This window comes from Haliotis rufescens, unplaced genomic scaffold, assembly GCF_023055435.1.
Source record: "Haliotis rufescens isolate VD_foot unplaced genomic scaffold, xgHalRufe1.0.p SCAF_15, whole genome shotgun sequence".
NCBI lineage: Eukaryota > Metazoa > Mollusca > Gastropoda > Lepetellida > Haliotidae > Haliotis > Haliotis rufescens.
In genome coordinates, this window is record NW_025963835.1 from 4,817,031 (window position 1) to 4,829,400 (window position 12,370).

The 12,370-nt window shown below is 39.9% G+C and overlaps 1 protein-coding gene across 1 annotated transcript in view; it reads right to left on the reverse strand.

Moving 5' to 3' along the window:
- Positions 1–1,827: 1,827 nt before the first annotated feature.
- LOC124134971 overlaps positions 1,828–12,370 on the reverse strand; it is a 41,815-nt gene continuing 31,272 nt past the window's right edge. Inside the window, exons 44-52 of the mRNA XM_046500098.2 lie at positions 12,138–12,277; positions 11,923–11,993; positions 10,958–11,813; positions 10,705–10,775; positions 10,218–10,356; positions 9,984–10,062; positions 9,303–9,436; positions 8,666–8,745; positions 1,828–2,895 (exon numbers count right to left, since the gene is read on the reverse strand). Coding sequence (XP_046356054.2) covers positions 2,044–2,895; positions 8,666–8,745; positions 9,303–9,436; positions 9,984–10,062; positions 10,218–10,356; positions 10,705–10,775; positions 10,958–11,813; positions 11,923–11,993; positions 12,138–12,277 — 2,422 coding nt within the window. The 3' untranslated portion in view covers positions 1,828–2,043. The remainder of the gene's footprint in view (positions 2,896–8,665; positions 8,746–9,302; positions 9,437–9,983; positions 10,063–10,217; positions 10,357–10,704; positions 10,776–10,957; positions 11,814–11,922; positions 11,994–12,137; positions 12,278–12,370) is intronic.

Sequence of the window (12,370 nt, forward strand, 5' to 3'; positions counted from 1 at the left end):
TGGAAGCATATATATTTCCTTCTAAACGTTTGAGCTGACTATTTTATGATAAAGCCAAACGTCATTAAATCGACTTCATAAATGGTAAGACGATATTACATCATTTTGTGAAAAGAACCCTTCTAATGTGTTTGATTATTTCCACTTCAACGAGCCTTATGGGGATCCCTGGTCAGGGCTGATTGTTTTCTGATTCTATGTCACCGTACCCGACGGCGTGGATCGTTGTTCATTCTATCAGTCACGGGTTTACATGGTCCTGACTCTATAATAGAGGTCACATTGGTATAGTTTAATTACCGCGTGTCACTAACAATTAAGTTCAATTGCTTTAACATTTCATTATAGAACTAGATACAGGCATGACTTCGAGAAACAGGGGTTCATAAAGTTTCAGAGTGACAAGAAAGTCTATGCGAGACTGAATGACGAAAGTTATGATTTCAACTATCCAATAGCCCACTTTCCCTTTACATAATTTGTCGAGTAACATTCCAGCAACTGCATCCTTTGGGGTCTACATTTTACAGAGTTTGAGGTACAGTCGGGCATGCTCTTTCTACCAAGACTTCACAGAGCGTCATACGACTCTTGCTCAGAAGTTGTTTGATCAAGGTTGCAACATTCAAGGCCTCAGTAAAGCTTTCAACACGTTTTATGGTAGACATATGGAGGACATTTCCAAATGCGACGTATCAGTGACAAAAATGATGTCTGATGCAATTCCCTAATTTGGCTTGTATTCATAATTATGTTTCCGTGTGTTTTCAGGTGGACATTTGACTTGGATGTGTTTGTGACGTGTGCCACCGGTGGGACAGGATACGTGAGAGTCTGGTATCATCACTGTTTTACACTGTTTCATAAACACATGCATATGCTTATGATTTATTTGGAATGATGGATTTTGTCAATGTAGAAGTCGGAACAATGGATTTTAGTTGAGATTTCTTATGGTCATGGAAATAGTTTTGTCCCTTTAATTCACAGATTACTTTAGAAGATGAGCCGTGTGGGCGATATCCTTTTCAACGAAAGTATTGTAAACAATCGAATTTCAAGAAAATTAAATTCCTTTTGAAATAAAAAAATCCATCTGTCAATCCATATTCATGACCAGTCTCCTGGTCTTTACCGTCGTGACTCACAATTTGTACGTGCATGTTAATACACGGCGCACAATTTGGATGTTTGCGTGTTTGTTGTTACTCATACACGTGTATTTTTAATGTGAACAGCACACCATGATTGTTAAGCTGTCAGGTGCTCATAAAAACAGATTTGGTTAATCGTACACAACGCTAGAGCAGTGCCATGGCTTACTGAAAGTCAAAGTCAGCTCGCCGTGGGTATGCTGCAAATAGGAATGTCGCAAGACGAAGTTGCCAGACCTTTAAATGTACATCATCTCTTTGGATGCGATATTTGCACCAGGACTTGCCACGGGCCGGTCGTCCACGTGTGAAACGTCAAAAAGAAAACCATATTCGGTTAATATGACACTATAATGGCTAAAATACCACCAAAATGACTTAACATTAACTCCCTTTTCTGTAGAGGGAGCAGCAGGTGATGTGGTAAGCACAAATGTATGTGACTGCTGATCTCAGGTATAGAATACCATTGGTTTGAGGTATACCGACAAGTGTCTTCGGAGAAACACAATCATAAGATTCTTTCAACGAGGCCTCTTTACGATTGTGTTTATGTCGGGATTGTACCCAACATCCTTGTGTTGTCTAGGCCCACAGCCACATGCTAATGCGACAGTGAGTTACCAACCTCTAACGATTAGTACAAAGATGAATTAACATTTGAATAAACGCGTTTTTGAGATGCACAAAAAGCCTTTATTCAAATTATTTACAATAAGTCATGGCAATATAATACCTTCCTGAACATCGATCATACTCAAGTAGACTATGTTATGTATGCTTCTGTATTTGTGTAACACATTATGAATTTTGCTGTAATAACACAATGCATAATTAAAAGTATAGATACGGTATAGCAAAGCGTTCTGTGAACAGGATGTCGAATTCTTTAGGCAATGCGTTTGGCGCTGACGTGATCAATACACGCACTTCCAGCCTGACAGAAGTTGTAGGAAACCTTGGCGTTCAGATCCAGCCCAACCTGTGCCCCTGCCATGTCCTTGACAATTACCTTGTACATCAAGGTACCCTTGAACTCTGATGGTAAGTGCAACGTTATTTTGGAGGCCTTCTTTTGTGGAAGCCGGTTGATGTCATAGAGCTTGGTGGTCCAGATCGAATCAGGTAAAGTGGTTGACTGTACACCAAAGTAGTGATCCGTCTTATTCAGGTGTATAATCTGGTAAGTGAAGTCATCATCCTCATCCCAGTCAGCTGCGACGACGTTGCCGAGGTCAACGACAGTTGTTTGGTAGGGGATTGGTCTCGTAATGTCGAGTTCCACTAGGTCATGATTTTCTACCCGGAACATACCACTGTCTGGAGGAAGGTAATAGATGATGGGCGGGTCGTTCACTGCAGTAACAGTGATGGTGACTGTATATCTTTGAGCTTTTGGTTTGAACCCTTCTACAGGGACTTCCGCAAGCTCAATCTCGATGTGATCCAGACCACTATAGTGAGGCGTTGGAGAATAGAATAGGTTTCCTGTGGCATCGAGGTCACCGTAGCCATGTGTTGGTTGTTTCGTCATACTAAATGTGTATTTATCCCCCTCAGCATCTTTTGCCTTGATTTGGTGATTTAGTGAATGACTCTCCTGAACATAGATTACAACGTCCTCCAGAAGGGGTGGGGTGTTGACGGGAGTGTTCTTCAAGGCAAATATTGCCAGGTAAATCGACACGTCTCCATTGTTAGACTTGGTAAGGTTCATCTTATCAAAGAGAACTGGACATAACTGAAACAAAACAAATCAATATACTCATTAATGAAATGAAGGAACGTTTACGCCTACGTCTAATGGTTATATGTTCTGCCTTCTATCAATATCAGTCTCGACAATATATATTTGCTTTCAATTAAAACTGTACTGCCGAAAATACTGAAGCACTACCCACCGTCAAAATTGCTGTACGCTTTCAACATCCAACTATCCTCTGTCATCAATAACACACTTACCTTAACTTTCACAACGCCCTCTATCAACAACATCACACGAGCCTCTAAGATTATTACATTACACCCCCCCCCCCCCACACACACACACACGGCCACACAATCCTTGCCACACTTGCATCCACTATCCATAAAACATAATCCTCCACGCTCACACAATCCTTTACTACCGCTCTTGCATCCACTATCAATATAACATTACCCTCCTCTACCACATAATCCTTTAGTACCGCACTTGCATCCACTATCAATACAACATTACCCTCCACTACCACATAATTTTTAGTACCACACTTGCATCCACTATCAATAAAACATTATCCTCCACGATCACACAATCCTTTACTACCGCACTTGCATCCACTATCAATATAACATTACCCTCCACTACCACATAATCCTTTAGTACCGCACTTGCATCCACTATCAATATAACATTACCCCCACTACCACGGCAACACAATCCTTTACTACCGCACTTGCATCCACTATCAATATATCTTTACCCCCACTACCACGGCAACACAATCCTTTACTACCGCACTTGCATCCACTATCAATGTAAAATTACCCTCCCCTATCACACAATCCTTTACTACCGCACTTGCATCCACTATCAATATCATATTATTATCAATATAACATTACCCTCCACTATCACACAATCCTTTACTACCGTACTTGCATCCACTATCAATATAACATTACCCTCCACTATCACACACTCCTTTACTACCGCACTTGCATCCACTATCAATACAACATTACCCTCCACTACCACATAATTCTTTAGTACCGCACTTGCATCCACGATCAATATAACATTACCCTCCATTATCACACCATCCTTTACTACCGCACTTGCATCCACTATCAAAATAACATTACCCACTATGATCACACAATCCTTTACTACCGCACTTGGATCCACTATCAATATAACATTACCCACTATGATCACACAATCCTTTACAACCGCACTTGCATCCACTATCATTATAACATTACCCTTCACTATCAAACACTCCTTTACTTACCGTACTTGCATCCACTATCAATATAACATTACCCTCCACGACCACACAATTCTTTACTACCGCACTTGCATCCACTATCAATATAACATTATCCTCCACTATCACACACTCCTTTACTACCGCACTTGCATCCACTATCAATATAACATTACCCTCCACGACCACACAATCCTTTACTACCGCACTTGCATCCACTATCAATATAACATTACCCTCCACTATCACACACTCCTTTACTACCGCTCTTGCATCTATTATCAATATAGTATTACCCTCCACTATCACACAATCCTTTACTTACCGCACTTGCATCCACTATCATTATAACATTACCCTTCACTATCACACACTCCTTTACTTACCGTACTTGCATCCACTATCAATATAACATTACCCTCCACGACCACACAATTCTTTACTACCGCACTTGCATCCACTATCAATATAACATTATCCTCCACTATCACACACTCCTTTACTACCGCTCTTGCATCCACTATCAATACAACATTACCCTCCACTACCACATTATTCTTTAGTACCGCACTTGCATCCACTTTCAATATAACATTACCCTCCATTATCACACCATCCTTTACTACCGCACTTGCATCCACTATCAATATAACATTACCCACTATGATCAAACAATCCTTTACTACCGCACTTGCATCCACTTTCAATATAACATTACCCACTATGATCACACAATCCTTTACAACCGCACTTGCATCCACTATCAATATAATATTACCCTCCACTACCACGACCACACAATCCTTTACTACCGCACTTGCATCAACTATCAATATAACATTACCCCCACTACCACGGCAACACAATCCTTTACTACCGCACTTGCATCCACTATCAATATAACATTACCCTCCACTACCACGACCACACAGTCCTTTACTACCGCACTTGCAACCACTATCAATATAACATTACCCCCACTACCACGGCAACACAATCCTTTACTACCGCACTTGCATCCACTATCAATATAACATTACCCTCCACTATCACACAATCCTTTACTTACCGCACTTGCATCCACTATCATTATAACATTTACCTTCACTATCACACACTCCTTTACTTACCGTACTTGCATCAACTATCAATATAACATTAGCCTCCACTATCACGCAATCCTTTACTACCGCACTTGCATCCACTATCAATATAACATTAGCCTCCACTATCACGCAATCCTTTACTACCGCACTTGCATCCACTATCAAAATAACATTACCCACTATGATCACACAATCCTTTACTACCGCACTTGGATCCACTATCAATATAACATTACCCACTATGATCACACAATCCTTTACAACCGCACTTGCATCCACTATCATTATAACATTACCCTTCACTATCAAACACTCCTTTACTTACCGTACTTGCATCCACTATCAATATAACATTACCCTCCACGACCACACAATTCTTTACTACCGCACTTGCATCCACTATCAATATAACATTATCCTCCACTATCACACACTCCTTTACTACCGCTCTTGCATCCACTATCAATACAACATTACCCTCCACTACCACATAATTCTTTAGTACCGCACTTGCATCCACTATCAATATAACATTACCCTCCATTATCACACACTCCTTTACTACCGCTCTTGCATCCACTATCAATATAACATTATCCTCCACTATCACACACTCCTTTACTACCGCTCTTGCATCCACTATCAATATAACATTACCCTCCACTACCACATAATTCTTTAGTACCGCACTTGCATCCACTATCAATATAACATTACCATCCATTATCACACCATCCTTTACTACCGCACTTGCATCCACTATCAATATAACATTACCCTCCACGACCACACAATCCTTTACTACCGCACTTGCATCCACTATCAATATAACATTACCCTCCACTATCACACACTCCTTTACTACCGCTCTTGCATCTATTATCAATATAGTATTACCCTCCACTATCACACAATCCTTTACTTACCGCACTTGCATCCACTATCATTATAACATTACCCTCCACTATCACACACTCCTTTACTTACCGTACTTGCATCCACTATCAATATAACATTACCCTCCACGACCACACAATTCTTTACTACCGCACTTGCATCCACTATCAATATAACATTATCCTCCACTATCACACACTCCTTTACTACCGCTCTTGCATCCACTATCAATACAACATTACCCTCCACTACCACATAAGTCTTTAGTACCGCACTTGCATCCACTATCAATATAACATTACCCTCCATTATCACACGATCCTTTACTACCGCACTTGCATCCACTATCAATATAACATTACCCACTATGATCACACAATCCTTTACTACCGCACCTGGATCCACTATCAATATAACATTACCCACTATGATCACACAATCCTTTACAACCGCACTTGCATCCACTATCATTATAACATTACCCTTCACTATCAAACACTCCTTTACTTACCGTACTTGCATCCACTATCAATATAACATTACCCTCCACGACCACACAATTCTTTACTACCGCACTTGCATCCACTATCAATATAACATTATCCTCCACTATCACACACTCCTTTACTACCGCTCTTGCATCCACTATCAATACAACATTACCCTCCACTACCACATAAGTCTTTAGTACCGCACTTGCATCCACTATCAATATAACATTACCCTCCATTATCACACAATCCTTTACTACCGCACTTGCATCCACTATCAATATAACATTACCCTCCACGACCACACAATCCTTTACTACCGCACTTGCATCCACTATCAATATAACATTACCCTCCACTATCACACACTCCTTTACTACCGCTCTTGCATCTATTATCAATATAGTATTACCCTCCACTATCACACAATCCTTTACTTACCGCACTTGCATCCACTATCATTATAACATTACCCTTCACTATCACACACTCCTTTACTTACCGTACTTGCATCCACTATCAATATAACATTACCCTCCACGACCACACAATTCTTTACTACCGCACTTGCATCCACTATCAATATAACATTATCCTCCACTATCACACACTCCTTTACTACCGCTCTTGCATCCACTATCAATACAACATTACCCTCCACTACCACATAATTCTTTAGTACCGCACTTGCATCCACTTTCAATATAACATTACCCTCCATTATCACACCATCCTTTACTACCGCACCTGCATCCACTATCAATATAACATTACCCACTATGATCAAACAATCCTTTACTACCGCACTTGCATCCACTTTCAATATAACATTACCCACTATGATCACACAATCCTTTACAACCGCACTTGCATCCACTATCAATATAATATTACCCTCCACTACCACGACCACACAATCCTTTACTACCGCACTTGCATCAACTATCAATATAACATTACCCCCACTACCACGGCAACACAATCCTTTACTACCGCACTTGCATCCACTATCATTATAACATTACCCTCCACTACCACGACCACACAGTCCTTTACTACCGCACTTGCAACCACTATCAATATAACATTACCCCCACTACCACGGCAACACAATCCTTTACTACCGCACTTGCATCCACTATCAATATAACATTACCCTCCACTATCACACAATCCTTTACTTACCGCACTTGCATCCACTATCATTATAACATTTACCTTCACTATCACACACTCCTTTACTTACCGTACTTGCATCAACTATCAATATAACATTAGCCTCCACTATCACGCAATCCTTTACTAACCGTACTTGCATCCACTATCAATATAACATTAGCCTCCACTATAACATAATCCTTAACTACCGCACTTGCATCCACTATCAATATAACATTAGCCTCCGCTATCACGCAATCCTTTACTACCGCACTTGCATACACGATCAATATAACATTACCCTCCACTATCATGATCGCGCAATCCTTTACTACCGCACTTGCATCCACTATCAATATAACATTACCCTCCACTATCATGATCACTCAATCCTTTACTACCGCACTTGCATCCGCGATCAATATAACATTACCCTCCACCATCATGATCACGCAATCCTTTACTACCGTACTTGCATCCACTATCAATATAACATTACCCTCCACTACCACACAATCCTTTACTACCGCACTTGGATCCACTATCAACATAACATTACCCTCCACTATCATGATCACGCAATCCTTTACTACCGCACTTGCATCCACTATCAATATAACATTACCCTCCACTATCATGATCACTCAATCCTTTACTACCGCACGTGCATCCACGATCAATATAACATTACCCTCCACCATCATGATTACGCAATCCTTTACTACCGTGCTTGCATCCACTATCAATAGAACATTACCCTCCACTACCACACAAATCTTTACTACCGCACTTGGATCCACTATCAATATAACATTACCCTCCGCGATCAATATAACGCAATGGCATGCATGTGTCTCACCATGTACTATAGCTTGAGATGCACTTACAGAAACCAGGTACTGGTCCTCTGTCAGAACAGTCGACTTAGTTCTCTTACATACATCAGGCAGTGGATGCCATGCACCATCTGAAAAAAACAACCAATGTGAATACAGAAGGTTTGATGTATCCCATCTATTCATGTCCCGTCTTATGCATGGTTGCCATCAGTGGAAACGTGTCCAATATTAATGTTTGGGTAATCAGTTGACAGACATACATATCCTGGTATAAAAAGTCTTCCCACTTAACCATGCAGTTACAAAATGTAGAGACAGGGAAAATTAATATGGTAATCGATTTGTATCAAAAGGATCTTCCCGGGCCCACATGTGTGAACTCCTTTAAACCGTTTTGCTAATCACAATGCCCAATAATATTGTTTCGGTCCACAGTTTGAAATATGCTTTTGAGATAATAAGTCTTATAATTTCGTCAGATTCATTGCATAAATTACATGTTAATTTATACGGTGATTAATGATGTCATGATGTCAAACAAGACACCCCATCAATGAAACCTATTGAGGTTAAAGAGTGTGAGTGTGAAATGTTAATATACAACAATATTCTTCGGGAAATGTCCCCTCTTCCACTTTGTGATTTGGAAGAAATGTTCAAAAGAACAATATAAATGCAACTTTACAATTGCCTTTGAAGAACAGTTTGACGCTGGTCGTGTTGTCGTGCGCCGATTTAACTCTAATGTCTACATGCGTCCCATTTAGGTCTTCGGGTTTAACATTCACAGTTAGCGGTGTGCCGAGCTGCTCTACAAACCTGTAACACAGTGGAAGAAACATTATGGTCATAAAAACGCCATAGAGCCCATGAAAACTTGATAAATATTTGAGACATATGCAACAATTCCAAAAAAGCAGTTAAAAAAGTCAAACATATTTGCTATGTTGCAAATAAAATGCGACTGACTGATGAACACATCAATGAACGCTAAAGTTAATTCTTAGTAATAAATAAGAAACAATAACAACTTCGCAAATGACAAAAGACAAGCAAATTGTAGACAACCATACGAAACCAGTGTCATCATTCAGTGCAATAATTCAACAAAAGTCCCGCCCACTCTTTTATCAGCCAGTCACGAAACTTGAAAGTGATTCATAAACACATGCTCATGACATCGTCGGAATCGTACAAACGATTCTGCTTTATGCGAGACGTGTATTGGATATGGAAAGGATTTTGTCGCTTTATTTACTGAATGTAAACACAAACACACACAAAATCAATTGGTAAGTGAAGCAAATGCCATGGAAACAGTTGCAATTCGTTTATTTGCATTTTAATTCACAACAGTTTTACCAACCTCCCTCTATTTTGTCGGTCTGCGTTCTTGTTCATTTCTTCAATAGGGACTTTGTCAGATGCAGAGATGTTCACTTTTCCTAAACAACAGAAGGGATTAGAAGAAACATGAGGAAGGACCTTAAGTTCAATGCTGAGATGAATTTGCTGAGGTCATATTGTGATATTGTCATCGCCACATTTCTACCAACATCTTCAAGTATTGTAACATTGTTATAATTAAAACAATTCAAACCTGATGCTGTCAAGATCATAATATGCTCTGTGGCCTCAGAAAAATCTAAAGCCAGTGAGAAGATTCCGTCCCTGCTGAGAGATATACTCCTCCCCTGCAATCCTGATGCTCCACTTTGCAAAGATCCTTTTCCGAGAAACTGCGTACAATCATAGAATAGTGTCCTAATGTACGATGAAATGTTGAAAACAATAGTGATGATATAGTCCCACCAGCTCCACATTAAGTAATAATGCAAAAAATGCGAAAGGAACCTACAGAGTAGTTTGTGCTCGGAATTCTGAGGACAAACATTCAACGAATTTGACGTATGCCTTTGGGACGAAGTTATAACCAACAGACGGCTAGTTTGTCATGTTGGTCAACAAATCACGTGACATTTCACGGATATATTTACATAATTTTGCACATAGCTTCCATTTCAATTATTCACACTAACAATTTGATGAATGTGTCAAATATAGATGAGAAGATATGATGTCCTTACATCGTTCCTGAACAACTGAGGAGGCGGTGTGAGCATCTTGTGTACTGCTTGATGGTCGCTGAAGACTTCAGCTGTAGATAACAAATCAAAGACATTGTACATCATTGCATAACATCATATGGATTTTTTTGGAATTGTACTTAAATACATATGTTTCTTCTTACAACCTAGTTACACATGAAGTTTCAGGAAATAACACATACTTCGAATTCATATAGTTTATAGCATTACTCAATTTACGGCGGTGGCTTACCTTTATCACGTTTCAGGCCCTGGGTTTTGATTGCATTACAAGCTTGACCTTGGCATGAACCCTTTCTGACCGATATTTCTAAGGATATGAGATTACTGTGGACCTTCTCGTCGTCTTTGGCTCGGAATTTGATTGTTTTGTTATGCTGTGAATTTGCAGGCATGATGACCCAGACCCCATACACCAGATTCGATTTCTCTTTGTGGTGGCCCAGCTTGCTCAGTGCTTTCATAGACTCTGTCTGAGTCGTGTTCTTCAGTTCAATGTTAACCTCTTTTGCAGCTGCTGAATCAAATACAATGTCAAGTTTGCTAACGTCTCGATCGGATAGAACAAAGAACCCAAGGAGTTTACTGGTGGAGGTACTTGCCGAAGACAAAAGTTCAACATTGACAGTGGCATCAACATCGGCATCATACACGTCATCATTCGGACTGATGAATCGTAGTTCTGGAGGATCTTCAATGCAGAGGACCTGGATGTGGATGTCCTGTAGTACATTGTATGTCTTGGCTCCAAGAGGAACGTTCTGTTCTTTTGCCTCTACCATAACTGTATCTTCTCCACAATAGTCAGGTTCTGGAGAATAGATAAGATAGCCATCAGTGGTAATAGATGCATTCCCATGTTGTCCTTGGCCCGTGAGTGTAAAGGAGATAAGATCATCCTCTTTGTCTGTGACATCAATGTATTCTATCAGTGGCTGGTCTTCGTCGGACGTTATGTTCTGTGTGATGACAACTGGTGGTGTATTCTGTACTTCCTTGTCTATTTCAAACAGACACAGCAGTTGGGGTTGCATACTAGCGATGTATTCTTTTCCATTCATTACATGTCTCTGGCCTTGGAGGCACAGCTGAAGTAAAACAAAATTAATTAGTTTTCTTGAGTAACTAATATCAAATCGTGCGATTGAGCTTGTGTTTAAGATAATAATTTATTGATTTTAAAACATCAGTTGTTACCTTTCCAGTTGCACTGTTGTTTGCTAGATCTTTCGGACAGCGTTCAGGAGAGAGTTCCCACTTTTCTGTATCTGCAGACACACACACACACATATATATATACTTATCACGTTTTACACATTCAATCCCAAACGATGCAGTTAGATACAAAATAGCACAGGTGGAGACATTCGTTTTCAATTGGCATTGGAAGTGTATTCGTTGTTATGTCATACCTTTATTCCAAGACAGCAGGGCAATGGTCTTGTTTGCATCCTTGGGGAAAATACCATGAACAGTGAAATCCATCAACGGGTCCACAAATGCTTCAGTGGCTGGTGAGATATAGAATGACAGTCCCGATGGCCTTATGATCCTATTTCAATAAGAAATAAAAAAATGTTCAACTCTACCACTGAAAACAGAATCACCATTGAAGTAAAATCTTGTTATGATTCATATTAGATTC